The 21046-nt window shown below is 44.6% G+C and overlaps 1 protein-coding gene across 2 annotated transcripts; it reads left to right on the forward strand.

The window, feature by feature from the left end:
- The first annotated feature begins 761 nt into the window (after positions 1 to 761).
- PACC1 (proton activated chloride channel 1) lies at positions 762 to 19976 on the forward strand. 2 transcript variants are annotated; one of them, XM_005483032.4, is made up of 8 exons: positions 762 to 1009; positions 4566 to 4662; positions 6244 to 6453; positions 8492 to 8646; positions 9493 to 9635; positions 14770 to 14914; positions 18476 to 18580; positions 19276 to 19976. In XM_005483032.4, exons 1-8 carry the CDS (start codon positions 974 to 976, stop codon positions 19435 to 19437), a joined length of 1053 nt encoding a protein of 350 aa, XP_005483089.1. In that variant the 5' UTR covers positions 762 to 973; the 3' UTR covers positions 19438 to 19976. The 2 variants fall into 2 exon arrangements, with proteins under 2 accessions (XP_005483089.1, XP_005483090.1); XM_005483033.4 differs by having other exon boundaries at positions 869 to 1009; positions 4503 to 4662.
- Positions 19977 to 21046: the final 1070 nt, after the last annotated feature.

Raw genomic sequence — 21046 nt, forward strand, 5'->3', positions numbered from 1 at the left:
ATGCCTCGCTGCAGCGCTGGCAAGTAAAGATGGGAAGGATTTAAAGCCTGGATGTTTGATCCAGCAGCATCCACTCTTTCTGACTACAGTGCTGTAATTCAAATGTACAATAGGATTGTTTTTGTCAAAGGACTTCAGATCTTGGTTTTTAACTCACTAGGCGTGGGACATAGGCAGAGGGCAATGATCTACTCAGCAGGGACTCCCTTACAGTGTTGCATCTCACTGCAAAAAAAGTTGCACATGCTTTTTCTTGATGATGCAACATTAACAATTACTTCCACGCTGGGGAAAGAAAAAAAAAATAAATAGCTGTGTAGGTATTTGTGGCCACTTGGCCCGTGAATCAGCCCTTACGTGGTTTTGGCTTTTATTTTCCTGCAGTGCCCCATTGCTGCGGGCACAGTGTGAGTGGGTCACCCCCGGAGTCCTGCAGGAGTTCTGTCTGCGGGTCAAGCACGCCTGATGTTCTGATAACAGCCTTGAGCAAAAGCAATTTAAAATTAAAATTAAAAAGAAAAATTTAAAAGGTAGTATCTTGTGCAGCTTCGGGGGAGCCGGCTTTCCAAGTCTGGAAATTGTATGTTTCATGCTTGCGTTAGCAGAGTTTGCGTTGTGAAGCAGAAAAGTCTCATCTCCCCGTCAGGGAGGGAGAGCTGTTCCCACAGAGCTGCCCAGGAGCCCTCAGGGTGCGCCGAGCAGCCGGAGCGCCCTGCCCGGACTACGCCTCCCGGCAGCCCCGGCAAGGGGCGGGCACTGGCAGGGGAAGGGAAGGGAAGGGAAGGGCCGGCCCGGGCGGCTCGGGGGTCCCGGCGGCGCCTGCGTGGCCCGGCCCGGGCGGGGCGGCTCGGCTCGGCCCGGCTCAGCCCGGTTCGGCTCGGCTCGGCTCGGCTCGGCCCGGCCCGTGGCTGCCCCGCCCCGTGCGGTGCCGGCGGGCGCTGCCCGGCCCCGCGGCGCCGCTGCCGCCGATGCTATGCCAAAGCCAGAGGTGTCCGCATCCTACCAGGAGGTACGGGGGGCCGGCAGGGCTGGGGACTCGGCGGGCGGGCACAGCCGGCGTGTGGCCGTGAACTCGGCTCGGCGCTGCAGCCTGCAGAAAGCACCGGGTGGCTCGGGTGCGCACGGTTCCCTGCTTCACCTCTGAACGGGGTTAAAAGAGTGGGGTTGTTTCAGCTGTGTGAGGTGGGTACGGCTGGATCTTAGCCGGGGTTTGGTGACAAGGTGCTGGATGGTCTGCCGGGTGGGAGAAGCGACTCGGGGAGCAGAGCTTCCGCATCCGAAACTGAAGCACGCTTTATCACACTGCCAGAAGCCCGAGCAGCGCCTGCTCTGCATATCAATGTACGGGCTCCGCAGCCCGGCTTCCTTGCTCCGTCCTATCTCTCCTAGTAGACGCACAAGCAATTTCTGCCAAGCTCAGCAGAGGTAGAGTTACAGCAAAGCGCTTTTGTATCTTGCAGGCAAAAGGAATGTAGATATCTTCCTTCCTCTACACGTGACGGGTAGTTTGAGGCTCAGTTTTAATACATTCTAATTTAGTGTGGTACAGTCTGTTTAGTTTCAGCTTCTGGTTTTTTCGCCAGACTAGAAGGCACTGGAAGGTGATGAATCAGCAGATCAGCAAAAGGCCTGTATGAACAAGTTCTTCTTTTATTTAAGGGAGTTTTATCCAGTAGGAAGGTTTTAGCCCGTGACTATCAGGATGGGGTTGACTTGTGTGCTTGTACCTAGAGAAGGTTCTTGTGAGAGTTAATGAATCTGCACTGATGCCTGAGGTGTGCACATGGGCAATGCATGTTGTGTTTCCACCCTAAGTGTCAGTCACCACTGACACTGCTCTCCTTATGTTTGGGTTTATCCCAATCTGTGGCAGGAGTCAAGATAGGATGTGTGTGTAAGTGCAGCACCTGTGTGTCCTTTCCTTCTACAGCAGTCTGTTGCTTCTGCCCCTGGCAGGAATGCTCAAATGTCTGGAATTGCCTTTTCTGAGCTTCTTTTTGGCCAGTGCTTTTCTGTGTACAGCACTGAAAAAGAGCTGCTGGGACATGGGCAGGTTCCTGTGGTTGTTTCTCCCTCAGCTGTATGTGCTGAGCCCAGAGGAATGCTGAGTGAAGCTGTGCTTCATGCCCTCCCTGCCCTTGACATCCTGTGCTGTCTCTGTGTCCTGCTGCAAGGTCAACCGCCCTGCAATCTGTGCTCCTTCCGACTGGCACCGCGCTTCACCCCTTTATCAAAAATACCACGTGGGAAGGGCTGGCCTGGAGGGTGAACCTGGCTGGCTGCTCCGGGTTTGCTGTTGGCAGAACCCCTGAATCCAAGGGGAGTGGCAAGTGTGAACTGGAATCAGCTGTCCTGCAGTGTCCTGTCCTGGCTTCCCAGTCCCAGGGAGGCTGCAGCAGGGTGTGTGTGTGAGGTGTTGGGTTTGTAGGTCTGTGCTGCCCTGCCTCACAGAGTCAGGCTGCTGTGTGCTGCTCAGAGCACAGTGGCTGAGCCATGCACAGCACTGGGATCTTGGTGACCTCAGTTCAGCATCTGCAGTAAAATACTGCTGGTTTTAGCCGTCTTACACATCAGCTCAACTTGCCTACTGCATCTGAGGCACTGTTAGTAGTCCTGCTCTTGCCTGGCTGTCCTTCTCTGGCTTTATCTGTGGGAAGCTTGTGAAACATCGTGAACAGAGATAAGAAAACATAGTTGCATATTGTTTGGGTTTTTTGGTTTGTTTCTAAAGAGTGCTAAAAGTTTGTGTTTTCTGAGCTTACCAAAGAATCATTTAGATTGGGAATTACCTCTAAGATTATTTTTCTTCCACTTGTTGAAAAAAATTGCTGTAGGTCCTCTTGAGAAGATAGGAAATGTTGCTTATTTTGTTCTTTTTTAACCTTGTGTTGAGATCTCCTTGGCATGAGGAATAGAATTCACTTACCCTCTCAATAACCTCAGTCACTGAGGTGCCTGTAGCTGGGGAATCAGAGGTGTGGGAGACAGCTGAGGAGCTGCAGTGACTTTGTGACTTACATTACATTTGTTGGATCTGCTCTGGTATCAGCAATGTGCACAAGTATGACTGGAGCTGGTTTCTTAGCTGATTTAATGTAACCAGTACAAGAGTTCAGTGAGTACTTCTTTTGGGTCAGAGTAGCTTATTTTGGGTCAGATAAGCAGAACCAGCATGTTTCTACAAAAAGAAGCACAGTTTTAATTTTCCCTTATTTTATGGTGATAATGGAAAAAGGTGTCTTCAGTTGGACCCTGGTAAGAGTCTTGCACGTGAGCTGAGTTTTTAGCCTATAAGCTACCTCTTCACTTCTTGTCTCATGCTATGGGAAATCATGCTTTATTTATGTACTAAGCATTTAAAAACAGCCGGGTAACTGCTTTCATCTTGCTTTGCACAATGGAAATGAATACAGAAATACAGCAGGAAGTGAAGGAGACTGTACGTCAGACTTTGAAGGTGTAAAATGAGTGGACTCTTTCCTAATAGGTGCTAATGAGGACCTGGTAATGGCATAATGATGATTTCAGTACTGAATTAAAGCTGGGTGAAATGAAAGCACTCCCTTATGGATACATTCACGTTTCTGTTGTGTAAGTTAGGGGTGTAGTGTTTAATAGCATTCAGTGCAGCTGCAGCATTGGCTGTGCCCCGTTTTCCTTGAAACAAGCACAAGGCTGATGTGGTGTGCTGCGTGCTCATGCCTTGGTTTGCATTGCTGTAATCTCTGTGTCAGTTACCACCAGGAAAGAAAGCTTGGAGAACATACAAGAGATACTTCCTATTTATAATGTACAAAGTGTGCGGTGCTCCACAATGTGGTGTGATGTGTATCTGCTGTGACAAGCCTCTGACTCTGACGGAAGTGGCCTGGCAGTTTGAGCCCTGAGCTCTGAATAGCAAAACAAGAAAATATTGGTCTCTGTGTGTGTTTCAGAAACACTGGAAGACTAATTAGTTGCATAACCACTAATATATAATAATCTGCTCGGTGAGATCAAAAAAGGAGCAGAAATATAGAGATGCTTGACTGTTGTCTCATAATGACCCAGCCACGTGTGGCTGTGACTGTATTTCAGTGCCTTGCCTTAACACCTGTCAAAATGCATCTCCTGCTTTTTGTACCTCTTTATTAAGAGGTGCTAATGCTCTGTTTGCTGCTATGTGCTGTGGTTTCTTTATGCCTAAAATTATATTCTTCAGTGACAGAATGAAGTTCCTGCTTGTCAGAGAACACACACTCCTAATTGTTGGGTTAAAGTGTGTTGGAGCTGCCGGGGAAGTAATTACTTTGAACTTGAATGGAAAGGTGATGTTATTGTTGAAGCAGCAGAGTAGAAGTAGGTTAAATTTGTAGCATGCAAGTCACTTAATTTGTGGCTCTAAGTCTACAGAGCTGTGGCTTTTGTCTTGTGAACAAGTGGAACAGATGTTGGGTGCTCTTGGACTGGGGATGTGTTTTTGTGTGTTCAGTTAGTTGGAGCCTCTTTTATTTGTACCATAGAAATTCCAACAATTGCAAGTTGAGAGCATGTTTGGAAATTGAACCACTGTTTTAACTACACAGCTGAGTGAAGATGTGGAGCGAATATCTGAAAATCCAACAGAGGAGAGAGAAGGACATATGGAAGTTCATGAAGATTCCAGCTCTGTTATTTTACCAGGTGAGAGCTGTTGACCCAAAAATTACTGATTTTTAGGGCCTTACCTGCTGCAGTGTGTGGCTGTGGTTGTTTTGGTTTTGCTATTTTATTGCACTTCTGAAAGTAACAAAACACTAATTTCCCTTACTTCACTAATTTAATTTACTTATTTTATGTGAATCAGTACTGATGGAAAGCCAAGGAGGTTATTCAAGGACTGACAGGAGAACATTTCTTTGTCAGGAGCTGTGCTCAATCAAACCACGTTCAGCACATCTGACTCTGAGATATCTTAGTGTGTCATCTTCCTTGATGTTGTGTCCCACCTGAGGGGCAGTGGGTTGCAGGCACAGTCTGTACCAGATTTACATGAGCAAGGTGCAATGTTGAATAGATGCTTTAACATAAATTCTTAGTTAGACTGTCCAGGCTGCTTTTGGAGGGCATGGAGCAGTGTGAAATGGGCTTGTTGCAGCTCAGGTGTGGGCACTGAGGTTAGCCAGCCTCAAAGGAGCATGGCCTAAATGCCTTGCAGCTGTTCAAGCCATATTTGTTTCAGCAGTGCAGTTTTATGCACATTAATGTGCTAATTGCCTTGGCTGCCATCTCCTGGCGTGTAGCTTGCCCATGGACATTTGTAAGTGGTTCTGAGTGCAATAGGGCTCACTAAAAGGCTCCTGTTTGCTGTGGGAAGGCACAAACACCAAACTGTAGAGTTGGAGAGCAGCCTGTGGCATGGCCTGAGAGGGCCTGACTCATTGAGTGACACCACACAGAACTGTCAGCAGGAAGCATGGCTGCCTGTCTTCTTTCTTACATTGAGTTTTAACAAAATTTTGTGGGTTCAGATGTATATCACTCATGACAAAATGTGATGTGTAACTAAGGAGTACAGGAACCTTTGCCTTAGAAGTATTGCCAAAAGAAATGGCAAATGCAAGGGGTATGGGTAAAGCAGTGTCTGTGTGTGGGTGAGACTACTGAGAAGATCTAAAGAGAGTAAGATTTAAAGGAAAGGAGACTCTGGGAGAGTTGGGTCAGTCTCTTTCTAGCTGTAATTGGAAGAATCCTGCTATGGAAGTTTTTAACGTGCACAAGGAATTACGAACTAGAGGGTAACAAATGTGACTTCTGCCATGGTGGGTATGCAATGCATACATCTGGGCATGAGCACTAGAATATCAAATCACTCCACTGATGTCTGTTCTGAGTGTGTAAGAATCACTTCAGGCTGGAATTTGGGGGAAGAGAGGGATTTTTTTGCAGAAGCAAAGATTGACCATCAACAGACTTTCTCATGAACTTTATTTAAACTTTGTTTCTCAGTTGTCCTTGAGCACAAACCTTGTTTCCTGCCTGCAGTGGCCTTAAACAGAGTGCCAAATTCTGGCATGAGAAAAGGAGACACAGGAGGTTGATTACACCTCCTGCTTGAGAAGGAAGTATCTGCCTGGCAGATCATCAAAACTAGAATTAGCTGTGGTTTTTAAAATCAAGCTGAGTTTGAGGCTTACTTTCCTCTCACATGAGTGATCTTTAAATGTAAATTCAGCAAAAATCTCTGTATGTTGAAGTCCCAATCCATGTTCTGTTTGGTTCCAGATGGTGAGCTGGGTACCACTACCCCTTCTCTGCGTTTCAGCAAGACCTGCCTAAAGAATGTTTTCTCTGTAATACTCCTGTTTATTTATCTGCTGCTCATGGCTGTAGCTGTGTTCCTTGTCTACCAAACCATCAGTGACTTCAGGGAGAAGCTCAAGCACCCAGTGATGTCTGTCACTTATAAGGAAGTGTCCTTCTATGATGCACCTGGTAAGAGTAGTTACAAGGAAAATGGGTTAAATTCTTGTTCTTGTTTTTCTTGGATTGTTTTAAATTTTTAGTGTTCATTCTTCAGATCCCAGAGTGCATGTAATACATGACCCAGGTCTTTCATTTCCTCACTTTAGATTAAAAAGTTGTATTGGCTTTGCACAGAAATGTAAATGTTGTATGGGAGACTTTTGGGAGCTTTCATGCCAGTAACATGAATGGCAGAAGCTGTGGAGAATTGTGCAACATTTCATAGATAAGAAGTGTTTTCAGACTCTAAAATGAGTCCTCTTTTGGGGGAGAAAGTGAATTCCTTTTGGAAATATTCCCCAAACTGTGCCATTCAAACAGAGTAACACATGGGAGTAACACAGGAGCTCAGTGCTGCACTGGGCAATGAGATCCATTCACAGTAAAGAGATGAATTTCTCAAACCACAGAGTAACCACAATGCCACTTTCTACTTCCACCCTGTCTTGTTTGCAACGTGGCATTGCATCAGTAGGCAATGAGAATCTGATGTGACTGCAGGGAACAGTGTTGGCAAAAAATGCAGTGTGGCAGCAGAAACTGTTGCAGTTTGCAGGAGGAGTTGCTCCGCGGGGGCATTTTTGAATCGTGAGTCCTGTTGTTATTAGTTTTTTTAATTGTCCAGTAGCCATTCATAAGTAGAGCCATGGTAGCAAATGCAGCTCAGTCAGTCATCAGTGAGTTTCCAGTTTAACAATAACACTTCTGTTTGAAGTGTTACCACATTTTCCAAATACCCACTTCAGTAGTTGTGGCTGAAAGGTATTTTCAGTTGTTGCCATATTGCTGTAGTTGTTTTTCTCTATGGCCAGTTAGCCCAGCTCTGGAAGTAGTGCCTTATGTTTGGGCCATATGGACCTGACTGTAAGAGCAAGCAAACTCAAGCTTTTCCCCTTTTTTTTCCTCCTCTCATGTGAGCATTTCATACAGCAACAGGAAGAAAATAAGCAGATTTTAAATAAGCAGAGCAGCATACATATAAATCCAAAAGTATTCTGCAGATCAGAGATCCTAAATCAATGTAGTCCTTTACTTTATTGCTCTGTTAAAATGATGAGATGGCAAGTTGCAAGCCTGGAGCTCTGAAGAAAGGAATAAAGCATTTGATATATGCTGAGTGCTTTGACATCTCACATTTTGGTGGGCAGGTCATCTCAGTTGTGAGTTAATTATATCTAATCTATCATACTCTTTTTTTTTTTTTTTAAGTTGGACTAGATTATCTTCCAGCAGACTTGTTTGCAATAATAAATATGGCATAGGTGGTGTAAAAGGATTTTGAGGTTTGGCTCTTGTGTTTTGCTGGCATCCCAAAGCTGAGGTGGCTGAGGCTGCTTGAATGTGCTGTTGGACTGGAACAGGAGGTTTATGGCAAATGTGGGTTTCCATCCAGGTGGGGTAGTTGCCTGCCCTGCCCAGTGCTGTAAATAACAAGGGATGACAACACTTAGTGCGTGTTTGATGGCTTTGATTTTTTTTTTTATGATGTCACATTCAGTTAACAGAAGATATTGTATTCTGAAGAGCATCTTTCACTTATATTAGCTCAGCCAGTGATCTTTGATCTGTCATGTATGGTATGTACATTATTTCCATTTAACACTTGATGTGTTAAATGCTAATATCTGAAAACTAAAGCACTACATGTCCCATTTGATGCTCCCTGACATATTTTACAGATTCATCTGGGATTGGGAGGGACTGATGGATTAGCTGCTGGCTTGTGGGAAACTTGGTAGCTTCTATGAACCTTGAACTGTTGTAGTTGTTATGAACCTTGAACAGAATATGAGCCCTAATTTTTTTTCAATGCGTTGTGGGGGTTCTGTCCTGATGCTGTTGATGGTTTTGTCCTTCTCCAGAAAAATGTGGAAGTGCATGGTTTAACTTGATTGTTTTGTGGCATCTTAAAGACAGCTCACTATTGTGTGGGATTAAATACCAGAATGAAAATCGATGTCCTCAGGAAGGAAATCAGTGCTCTCCAATGTTTTTTCTCCCCAAACAGGGATTGCCTTTTACCCAGGCAAGGCTCAGCTGCTCAGCTGCAAACATCATTACTACGATCACATTCCACCTCTGGTGAATCCAGGTCAGCCAGGAGACATTGAATGCACCACTCAGAGGATCAACTACACAGATCCTTTCACTAATCAAACTATGGTAATAACAGTATAATAGAACTAAGCTTGTGCAGTGTGGGGTTTCTGCTCATAATCTTGTTGGAAAGTAAAAGTATGTACTATGTGCTGTAAAAAAATCTTTGCTTCTGGTTTGGATTTTTGTAAGCCATCTGTCATTTTGTTTTCAGAAATGTAAAAGACCCCAGTCAGTGTATATATATGTGTTATGGAAAATGAGCTGTCCTGTGGGTGTGTGCAGCACAAAACCCTTAATGGGATAAAATAAGTAATTTTTCACAGTGAAGCTCTCACCTCATTCTTCTCCTAAATGAACTGGGAAGCATTTTCCTTGATATGGTAAACCTAGCTCTGACTGAAGGCAGTGTCAGTATCCATTAAAGGAGGATAGCTAATCTCTTTTTTTATGTTTGCCGGGAATTCATACATGAATTCCTGCTGGGAATTACATACCATGTTTGTCACACTTGGAAGAATCTTAAATGGGCACCAAGTGCTTCATTACACTGAAATGCTTTGAGCCAGCAAGATGGATTCATTGAGGAATGATTGTCTGTCTGAAATTGCCCTTAGAAGTGCAGGGAAGCTTGCTTCGTGATAAACAAATGTCCAAAACCCACAAATTACCATATTTAATGCTTACATATTAATATTTAAGCACTGAATCTTGGTGTAAAGACCTCTTTTTCAAACTGAAAGGAGGGACCGAAGTGGCATTCTTGTTAGGTGTTTTAGTAGATGTGTACTTAGTAGCAGCCGGGAAACTCTGTGTGTGTTAGATTTCTACAGAGTATTAGTGCCAGATGGTAAATTAATGAACAGGAAATGAGATTCCTTTGCTCCTCTCACCATCTTTGTTTGCTTACAGAAGTATGCTTTGGTTGTTCAAGGCCCTCGTGATGTGAAGAAAAGGGAGCTGGTGTTTTTGCAGTTCCATTTAAATGAAACAGACCAAGATTTCAGTGCCATTGACTACCTGCTGTTTTCTTCTTTCCAAGAGTTTGTCAGCAGGTATGTAAAGGGGGGATGAGCCTGGAGCTGCATTGTTGTGTCACAGTACTTGTGAAAGTAGGGCTTTTCCAGTAAAAACCAGGCAGGCTTTTATGATTTTTTTTAAATGTTTGGACTATGTTGATGCTTTTATGTCTTTGTTTACTAATCTGTCCTTTAAAAATGTATTGAGGGCTTTTTCAATGACAAAAACTGTTCTTCAGCTGTGCTTCAACCATTTGTTGCTGCACTTTCTAAAAGCTTGGAGTCTGTGCTGGCTTCCTGCTGTCTGCTGCTGTGGGTGCTCAGGAAAAGTGCTGTGCTGGGCAGTGTGTCAGGAAGTGCACCAAGAACACAAATATTTCTGTACCATTTGGGGATTTTTAAAGCAATTGCTGTAAAGGTCAGATCCCTAGATTGCTTTGTTGTGATTTCATTGAAAGATTCACTCTGTTTCTTTGTATTACTGGCTTTATTTAAGATTCTGCAGAATGATGTAAATTCATATATGGGGTTTTTGAAATTGCTTTATATTGATTTAACATTGGTATCATTGGAGTGTCTAATTTACCTTGTAATTTTAACAAGAATGGAATTAATCTTGTCTTGAATTTCTTGAAAGACCCATTCTTTTTTTCCATCTTTTGAGAATAAATTTCATATTTAACAGTTTAATTTTTGCTTTAATTTGAATTCAAGTTCAGTTCTTCTCTCTGAGATCCTGATTAAAAGTTAGTCAAGAAATGTTAGTCGTAGTGACACCTGATAGAAAACCTTAATTTGATAATAGATGCTCAGTGAAAAAGGGACAGGGGATAGAGGACCTATGCAGAGCAAAATTAGGTGAGGGAGGGAAGAGAACAGATTTTATTGCAGCAAGGCCTCCTCAGAGGCTTGGTCAGGGTCGTGCTGATGCTTTTCAGATGGATCAAAGAGTGGGGGTGTTCAGGCATTCCACCTCTGGGTGGCCAAAGACCAGTGAGGTGGAATTGCCTTTTACACAGCATTTCTGCTTCAGGGAAGACATCCTAAGTCTGTAACTGTATTCTGTAACTCTACTGAAACACCATAAAATGCTAATGTTCTGGGTGTTTTAGGCATTGGTATTTTAGGGTGAGAGACTCCAGTTAAGAGTAGTGGTGTAGAAGGTGCTGCTCGTTCCTTATGTTGTTTATTTCTGGTTTTGTGGCTTGTGCTCTGGTAAGAAGTGCTTACAGTGGCACCATTTGCAGCAGATGCTCAGCTCTGTCTGTGCTGCCAGGCACCAGACCTGCCTGGGCCAGCCCTGGTGCTGCAGCTGGCTGGGGACAGCATGAGCAGCTCAGTCTGAGCATCCTCAGGCCTTGGCAGCCACAGGGAATTGGGGATGTTTGGCTGGGGATGCATCCTCTGTGCCTACTTGGGGCAGATAGTAGGAACAGGAGTTGAAACTGGTTTGAGCTCACCCAGGTGAATGGTAACACTGGCAGGGGGATGAGGGCCTTAGTGGTAAATGATCTGCATGTCTAGATGGAGTAAAGAAAAAGAACCAGCTGTGGGGCTGTCTTTTCTGCAGCATCCTCCCCAACTGGACACAAATGGTGTGGCTTATCTTGCTCAGTGCTGTGTTTGCTGTCCTGGCATGAACTGGCTGGGCTCAGGGCAGGTTGGGAGTTTACATTTCTCCTGACTGAAAAGTGCATGTGAAACTGCACTGTGTGTGTGGAGAGCACTCAGTCTGTCCAGCTTCCAGCAGAAGAGAAAACAGAAATGATTTCTTGTTCATCAGCAGATGCTAAATTTAGCTGATGGGAAGTCTGGCTTAAGATATCTGTAGAAACTGTTGTGTGTCTTTCCATAGAGCCTCTAAAAACTTCAATTACTGGCCTCTGTTAACTACTTCTCCTGACTAAGTGTCTCACTGGTTGTGAGAGCCCAGAATAACACTGTGCCCAGCAGTTCATGTACACTGTTATCAGAGGTGCCACAAGCAAGAAAAAAATGGCAACTTGTACCTTTAAGAGATTTTCTGTGCTGCAGTAAGTGCTGAGGACTCGAGCAAGGCCCAGTTGTTTCTGTCAAGGGCTTCATTCTCTGCAGCCCTTCTGTTAAAATTGGATCAGACTCCATGAAACTGGCACTGCTCACTGGTTTTGTTCTGGGCTCACAGAACACTGCTGCTCTGTGTGCTGTTGTTGGCCTCTGAGCTGCAGGGAGATGCTGCTGCCTTCTTTTTCTTTTTCTTTTTCTTTTTCTTTTTCTTTTTTTTTTAAGGTAGTGGCAGCTGCTGTCTGTACCATATTAATTGGACGGGGGGAAATAATGAAACCCTTGCAAATTACCCAAAATGTGTGGGTAACAAAATACAAGTTCCTCTCCTGAACTGTTATTAGGATAATACATGGGGTTTAAAAGAAAATTCTGAATAAATTCCTGACAAAACTATTGTTAGTGTAGCATGTCAAATAACTGAAATTATGGATACCAGTGTGAACAGATCAGAGATGATTTCAGGGTCCAAACTGAGCTCAGTGTTTGTGTCTCTGATCTGGATTGCTGCATGCAGAGAAATACAACATAGAAGGATTGAGACTTTTGGTACCACACCAGCCTTTGTTAGATGCCATGGCTGTTAGAGAGTTTCCTGCTCTGGGAAACACAAAAGCAATAAACACAGATTGGACTTGAACCACCAGTGGGTTTGGCTCTTGCTGTTGCATTGGAATCTGCTGGTGGCATGTCCTGAACTTCTCTGACTCTCTTGGGTGGTCCATAGACACTGGTGGTAAAGGATCCACTGCAGCACTACAGCCCAGTCCAGAAATAGGTTAGTGACTCCCTCAGATAAAAAAAAAAAAAAAAGAAAAAAGAGAAAGAAAAAAAAGGGAAACCGTCCCAAACAGCAACAAAAAAGGGGTGTAGCCTGTGTGGGATGTCTGTCTTTGGTGTGAAGAGGGAATTAAAAGAAACTGCCTGGAGAACTGTTTTTCAGTTTAAAATCCCTTTCCTGTCTTGTGTTCACTTGGCTGTGTGTGGTTTTAAAGCTGTGTAATTTGCCCTCTGCTATAATTTGTGCAAAGCTCGTTCCTTTGAGCTGTGCTCCTCCTGTCCACCCCCTTTTTTCCCCTCACTCTGTGGCAGTGGTCTGGATTATGGAGATGCCTCTCAGATCACTTCTCCACAGCTCTCCTAGGATATTATTAATCCTTCTTTTTCCAGCCTGCAATTACTGTCAGGGGCAGAGCACACTGCTGCTGCCTGCCTGCCATGGAAGTTGTGGCTGTAACGTTCAGCTCTGTGTCATAACTTCCTGCCTCGTTTTTCCATCCTGGCTTGGAAAGCTTTTCCAGGATGCTGTATTTAGCCAGCCATTAGGCATATGACTGCCTGGCAAAATGCTAATTATCTGTGTTCCTCTTGAGTGGCAAAGCACTCCAGTGCTGCCCTGGGCTGTCCCCTCAGCTGCTGCTCTGCCCACATCCCAGGAGGGGAGGCAGTTGTTGGATTGGGTGTTCCTGTGTTGCTGGTTTGCTCTGGGGGAGAGCAGGCAGGCTGTGGGCTTTGTCCTTAGGCTCTGCCCACGTCTCTGCTGTGGGAGGTGGAGAGGTGCCATCCTGTTGGGGCCACTGAACAAGCACCTCATGTCAAAATAAACATATTCCTAACTTCCTAGAACACCCTGGGAACAGCATCTGCCTTGATAGGTAGCAAAGTGTGTTAGTTTTTCTTAGCAGAAACCCTTCTATTTTCTGTGCATGTGCACAGTGTAATTCTGTGTCTGAGTCCATGGCCTGAAGCCCTGACTTGAGAGAATGGCTTTGCTGGGTTTTGCCCTCCCATTCATCTGTTAAGCCTGAGCAGGTGCTGTGGTACAGAGCAGCCATCAATTTGATATTTATATCAGTGCAGTCCCTTTGGTCCTTGTAGACAAGGCACCTTGGTTTGTAGAAAGAAGAGAAGCCCTGAGTTTGAAAACTAAGAAAAAAAGACAGGAAAAGTGCAAATCCAATCAGTGCTGGACAAATCTTTCTGATTGGCCTGTTCTGGGACAAGAGCTTGCTTCTTCACCTCTGCTTTTCTCCTTTTCTTCTTTGCATTTTTCTCCTGAAAGATGAAAACACCTTTATCTCCTAAAAGATCTGGTTATGCACACCCCCTGCCACAAAAGCAAAGAACACTCTTTCCCTTCTCCTAGGTAGGTGGATTTAGTCTGCATCAAAACCCTCTCCCTTCTGTTAAGGACCAACATTCCCTGGCATATCTCTACAACCTGAAATCTGCCTTAGTAAAAATAGCCTTTAATGGTCCCTGACTTCTCACAGTGGTTTACCCCTTCTTCTCAAATGAAACCTGATTGGAAAAGCAGCTGCAGGGCTGGGCTTATTTCACAGGGATGACATGGAAATGGCTAAAATCACAGTACTGAAGAGTTCCAAGCAAATAGCATGGTTAATTCACTGTGTCCTGTGCAGCTGGTAGACAAGAGATGGAGACCAGATATGCCCTAAAGCTGCCCCTTTACTACTTGCAGCATGAGGGTGTTGGAAGCCCTAAAGGTTTACAGGCACAGCATTAAAAAACAAAACCACAGCCAAAACACATGAAGCAATCCCACTGTTCTGGGGGCTGCAAATAGCTGGGATTGCATGTTGGGATAACAGTTACTGCAGGTGGGAGCCTTGCACCAAAGCTACAGTGCTTCCAAAATAATAGGATTGTACTGAATATCAATTTTGAGGCATTTTCAGCATGTCTGCATTGCAACTGATTTATTTGGCAACCAGAAATGAGGTGAAGCACCCTGTCCTTCCTCTGGGCTCTTCCTGCTGTCTCTTGCTTCCTGCCTTGGTGATGAGTTGTTTCCTGAGGTCCTGGCTCTGCTCCTTTCTGTCCCAGGGGTGACTGATGAGATCTAAACTCCCTGTGGGCAGAACAATCCCTGCAGGCAGGCAGAGCTCCAGGGTTGGTGGCACCAGGTAAATCCTCTGCAGTTAAGGAGGCACCATTGAAGGGCTGCCATTCATGAAAACATCACTACACACAGTGTTTTAGATGTGTTGAATTTGGCAGGTGGAGAATAAAGGGAATTGTGAACATAGTTTGAAGTGCCTAGGTCTGACCTTCTGCCTGCAGTGCTCAGTTTGGTCAATAAAGTAATGCTTTCTTTTTCCTATAGTCCAGAAAAAGCAAAATTCATGAAGGACTGTGAAAGTTCATACTCCAGCTGGAAGTTTTCTGGAGGCTTCCGAACTTGGGTCAAGATGTCCTTGGTTAAAACAAAAGAAGAAGATGGTAGTGAGACTGTTGAATTCAAACAGGAGGTAAAAAAAAAAATAAAATTATGTTTGGGGAGTTTGGTTTTGTTTCATTGCATTCATGATGCCACCTTGCACTGGGCAGTTTTGGGTCTCCTTGCTCCCACTGTTTCTCAAGAAGGAGGGATTCTGTGGAAGTGTGGATGTCTTGATGTGCTCAGCTGTTGGTGTGGCCTCGTGGCAGAGCTCAGGAGAACATCTTCTGACAAGGGAGGCCAGAAATCTAGGCCTCACTTGGGTTATGACACCTGTAGTGTCATATTAATTATTTATTAAATAATATTAACACAGCTACCTACATTTCAAGGTGCAGAACAATTGCCAAAGGAATTGCCTAATAACAGCTACTGTTGGAAAGAGGTATTGTTGAGGTTGCCACTGATGTTAGGATGAAGAGGTAAATGTAGGCCTTGTATCCTTTGTAGCATTTTATGTCTGTTTTTTGTTTGGGTTTGGAATTTTTAGCTGTTGAGTGTCCTTAGAAACATGGAGTAACTTCACTTCTTGCATCATTTAAAACTAGAAAATATGCAGATGGAAGATGCCAGCTTATCTAGAGAGGAAATGAGCCTTTTATTCCTGTTCTGTTCACATTAATGCACAAGAAAATAATTGTGTTTTGACTTTGTTTGCTTCCAGTGTTCGTTGGAAAGGAATGAAAATGAAAAATTTAATGAAAATTTTAAGAACTGTCCTTTCCAGAGGGTGTCTCTTTCAGAGATGACACTTTCTCTTGGTCCTAGGTACTCTTGGAAAGGTGTTCTGGGGAGAGCAGAATGAAGCAGAATGTTCAGTTCCATCCCTAGTTCTCACAGTTAGGTGTTACATGGCACAGCCTTAAGGGAACCCAGAGCTGGCACTGTGAGATGGGCACACTCCTACTCCCCTAGAGAAGGACAGGAGGCAAATCCAGAGTCATGCAAGTCCCAAGGCAATACCTTGCTTTGGAGAGAGGAAAGAATGCATCAGTCTGCTGCTGCTGCCATGTAAGCACTGACAGCAGCTGTCTGTCTGTCCTTCATCACTACAACTCTGTATCATTTGCCATTTGGTGCTTACCAAGTATAGGATTTTTGAAAGTCTTCCTGTGTGTGCCCAAGTCTAATGTGTCTCAGAGTGGAAACAAAAGGCTGGCTCAAATTCAGGGAATAAAGAGTTTTTTGTGACCATAAACATCTGTTTAGTTCAGCAGTTATGGACTTACCATCTGAGTAAGGGAACACTGTTGCTGGTTTGGGTTTTCTGTTTGTTTTGTGGGTTTGTTTGTTTGTTTTTAATAAAACCTAGGAACCAGGAATCAGATCCCTATTAATAATACAACAGAAATTGAAACAGCTCAGACATAATTTGCACTTGCTTTGTTTGTCAGTACAACATCTGCTCAAATTGCACCAGGAAGTCCATTAGCCTTTCAGATCCAAACCTGGGAGCTGGCATACTGCAAAGATGGATACAGATACCAGGTCAAACAGAGCACTCACTCCCTCTAACTGGCCCAGCAGCCATTCATTTGGATTTTCCTCCTTTCCCATTGCCTCAGTTTTGCCTTGTTGCTGTTTGTTTCCTGGTGTGCAGTTTCCTTGGATGAGTGTGGCTGGAACACTGGCACCCTGCAATAAGGAATCAGCTGTGGAAGTGTGAGGCAAGTGTTGGAATCCAAAATGCAGGGAATTCTCAAAATTTTGGGCCTGTAAGCCAAAGCTTAGAATTAAACACTGGATTTGATCTGAGGCCTTGGGAAAGGCTTCCAAACTTAGGTGCTAGAAGCAAGAATGTGGATTTATAGTTTAGAGCAGAGACCCATAAAGCTAAGTAGAGGAAGGTTCAGAGTTTTAGGGTACAGTACTGTAGGTTTGTGTGTCAGAACATGACTGGCTAAGAAAGCTTACACTGCAGTATGAGTCCATAAGATGAAATATTTAAGGATTGGGTGAAAAACATAAATATCCTTCTTGGCAGTGTTTTATTGGTTAATAAAAGGTCTTGTAACTGGAGGTGTTGTGACCTTCTGATGAACCATGGGGTGAAGATGTGAGCCAAACTCACCCTTCCTGCCTGTGTAGAAGATAAGGAAAATAAATGGCACCACATAAAGCAGCTCAGAGGTCCTGTCTCTGACTCATTCACAACTCCTCACAAATCCTCACAGGCAAGTCTGCAGCAAAGGACCAGAAACCACAAGCTGGGGATGCCCCATGTGCTCTGAGTGGCTAGGAACAGTGTTCTAGTTCCTGCTGCTCCTTGCCTGCAGCCTAAAATCTGTTCAGGGCTGGGGCTGTGGAGAACACTGAGAGAAACCCTGAGGTATTTGTAGAGACACTGCACCATGGTGGATCTGAGGCTTTTGTGGTAGCTCATCCCTCATGCCATGGGAATTCTTGTAAGGAAATGAAGATTGTGGTCTCCTTAGAGACTTCCAGCTCTGCCTGGAAAACTGGGCTCCCAAAACATGGAACAGGTGTACTCTTCCATCATCTCTCTCATCTTTGTGTCACAAGCCTGAGGCAAAGTCACAGTGCTGCTGGACCCATTGCTTGCAGTACAGAATTAACAGGATGAGCAGCAGTACTCCCCTCTGCACACAGCAAGAGGTAAACACTCCTTTGAGGTTGGAGAAGGGAGAAGTCCTTCCACCACTGTTTACAGATGTAAACACTCCTTTGAGGTTGGAGAAGGGAGAAGTCCTTCCACCACTGTTTTCAGATGTAAACACTCCTTTGAGGTTGGAGAAAGGAGAAGTCTTTCCCACTGTGCTTTCCTGAGGTCCCTGTGTGGCTCCTGGGCAGTTTGTGTTGTGTCCTAGGAGCAGGGGCAGTTCAGACTGGTTGTGGTGGTTACTGCCTGTGTACAAACCCTGTGTGGTTCCTCCCTAGGCTGGGGGCAGCTGGTACAACACAAGTGTTTTCCTGCCTGAAAACCCTTGTATTGTACCAGCTGCCTGTTGTCTTAATATTTTCCTGGTTGTGGTTCTTGAGACTCTGGCTTCGTGTGGCTGTAACATTGTCTGGTATGCTAACCCAGTTCCCTGTTGGAATTGTGTTACAGCTCTGCTGGGCAGCATTAGTTTCAAGTGGTGACCTAGTTAATGGGCACTGCTGGGAAGTGTGGGTTTGGTTGTTAACACCTGGCCTTCTTTCCTGCCATGTTCATTCTGCACTTGCTGGAATGCTCTAGTTTATTCTACAACCCATTTTTCAAATAGAAGGAATCTTCCTGCCACCATTATGTGGTTCTCTGGCAAATAAAACAAATTTAACATTAATTCATGAGAGCTTTCCAAATGTTGTATCACTGCAAGTAAATGAATTTTGGAAGTAAATTGTCTCCTCTTGAGAGGCAGTGTAGAAATGGTTGTAGTGTGATACTGAGTGAGAATAGGAAAATAATATGAACATGACACAGAGGGAGGAAACTGCCCTTGCCATATTTTGTTCTAGGTAGAGAAAGGCTGCAGTGGAAGTCTCTAAACAGTCTGGTATTTTCACCTTCTTACAGGCCTTTTTTGTTGCACAAAAGACTGATTGTACTGCTGGAGAGTAACCTGCACTTTTCTTTCCCTGTCCCCAGACCAGTGTGGTTAACTACATTGACCAGAGAACTAAACCAGGGAGTGACCAGCTGTTCTTTGTGGTGTTTGAGTGGAAAGACCCTTTCATACAGACTGTTCAGGACGTGAGTAACCCTCCAGTCCCCTCCTGAGTCACTGTCTGAGTGTGCAGCTCGTGCTCTGTGTGTGCATGCACCTCCTCTGTTACCTCACCCCACGAAGAAATGCAGACAAGAGTGAGGATACCTCTGAAATTCCAGTGTAGGCTCTTCCTTATGTCCAGTAATGCATTCTGTGTGGAGGTCAGGGCCATGTGGTGCTGTTCCTTGGGCTGGTGACACTCAGCATCCTGCTTGCAGCTAGAGGTGCCATGTGGCTAAGAAAATCCCCTCACAGCAAAGGGTAGCTTCAGGGCAGAGCTGAAATTTTTGCTTTAGTAAGTCTGCTGCATAATCTGATTTAATGACTTCTTTTTTTTAATTGACAAGAAACCTAGGCTGAAATAAGAATAATAAAAATAGCCTAGTGTATTTTTTATCCATTATTAGAATGAATTCATTAGAATAAAATGTGCTACTGTATTTACCTGACAACCAAGATCCAGGAGCAGCAAAATCTAGAGTGTTGGTGTTTTCTTGCCCAAAACCAGAGTGTGAATGCAGACTGTGTGGGACAGGAGCTGGTCCTTTGCACTCCTGCTGTCCCAGCAGGACCCAGGCCCCTCCTTGGCCTTCAGAGCCCAGTCCTATTCCCACAGCTCTCACTCCTCTCTACCTGTGTGGAATCAGATGAGGGGACTAATATTTGTCTTCTCTTTCAGATTATCACAGCAAACCCCTGGAACATGATTGCTCTCCTCTGTGGTATCTTTCTGGCCCTGTTTAAGGCAGCAGACTTTGCTAAGTTAAGTGTTAAGTGGATGATCAAGATCCGAAGAAGGCATCTGAAGAGGACTCGGCAAGTAACAAACCACATAAGCTGAGCCCAACACTGTTAGGCTTTTAACTGTTCATAGCAGGAGTGACAGAAAATAACTGGAATGAACTGCAATCAGCAATTCAAGCTGAAAACCAGGTATGTTTTATTCCAGAGAGATGCTGGCTGGAGGAACAGCCTCGTGACCCGGCCCTGGAATTGCAGAGGCGCTAACTCTAGGACAGGTCTAACAAACTCACGCTTTTCTAGTCCAAGTTTAACAAGTTTACCTGTGTGTATGGGGGAACCAGGGGGAATGAAGTGTACTCAGTCATGTTCAGAAAGCCATCCCTGTAGTAAATTGTGAAAAGTGGACAGTGTTAGAATGTTTCTCCAGCAGACCCTTTAGTTTCTGCATCAGCTGTGAGCTGCTCCCATAGCACAGTCACTGCCCTGATGGTGCTTAGTGGAAGGCAAAGTGCTCTGCAAACATCCTGGCCTCTCTTCTCCAAAGTGTACTTTAAAACAAAATACACTGGAATTTCGTTACATGTCATCTTTAAATCAAAGTACAATGACTTTAATATTAAAAAATACTTCAAGTAATCTACTGTGTGCCTTCTTTGAAACTACCTGCTCTCAGGTTGGGAAGGAGCTTCACAGGAGGCAGGAGTGCTGTGGCCTGAGGAGAAGGTGAACACAGATCAGTCCAGCTCAAAGGAAACTCAAACAACAGGACAACATGGGGAGGCTGAGTTGGTAGCTGATCTCAAAGTCTATCTCAGGCTGTTGTTTATCCCTCCTTCTCTATCCTTAGGAAAGACTTTTCCTAAGGAAGTGAAAAACAGTCTTTCCTCAGCAGGCATGTTACTGTGATTCTCTGTTCTGTGGGGAATGCCTGCTCACCAGCTGTGCTGGGGTGTTGGTGTCTTTTTCTTCCTTATAAGTCCCTTGTTAGCTGGGATGCCTGACCGGGACGTGTGGAGTCTGCAGGGAGCAGGGCACCACGGTGTGTTTGCTCTGAAGCCTTTGCTGCAAGGATGCCAACTCAGTTTGCTGCTTCCTTCCTCTTCCAGCAGAGTACTCAGAGGAGTGAGTGTGTCCAGTCACTTCCTAACCTTCCTTCCTTGTTTTTGGCATCTGAGGAAGCCTTTTGGGACAAAATTTCCTACTTTCAGCTGGCTTCCAGAGCAAATTAAGGCACTGCATTGACCAGCCAGCCTTAAACAGGGGAGCAACAACTCATTGCAGTAAGATAAATAAAATAGCAGCACTGGCTGTTTGGGGGAGAATGTTTACTCAGGGGACAAAGATGTTTGTATGGGAGAAGGTGGTGTCCAGTCCCCACTTCAGCATCTCACAAGGATGGTTCCTGTGCAGTAGTGCACAGCAAGGGAATGAGATTTAACTGGACAAGACCAGCAAAGGCCAAACACTGCATGGCTGTAGCAAAAAGAGCTACTCCATCCCTGGGTGATGGGCAACAGGACAGAAACCAGAATCCCCCACACTTAACCCTTCCACATCAAGAAAACCCCCAGACTTTACTACCTAACAGCCTATGCTATGGCAGCTGAGCTTTCTTGATGCCTCACTGCGAAAGGAACACCCAACTGTTCCTTGAACAAATGATATTTCTTGGATTTTCTAAAAAATACAATTTTCTATTCTTAGAT

The sequence above is a fragment of the Zonotrichia albicollis genome, chromosome 3, assembly GCF_047830755.1.
Source record: "Zonotrichia albicollis isolate bZonAlb1 chromosome 3, bZonAlb1.hap1, whole genome shotgun sequence".
NCBI classification, from domain to species: Eukaryota; Metazoa; Chordata; class Aves; order Passeriformes; family Passerellidae; genus Zonotrichia; species Zonotrichia albicollis.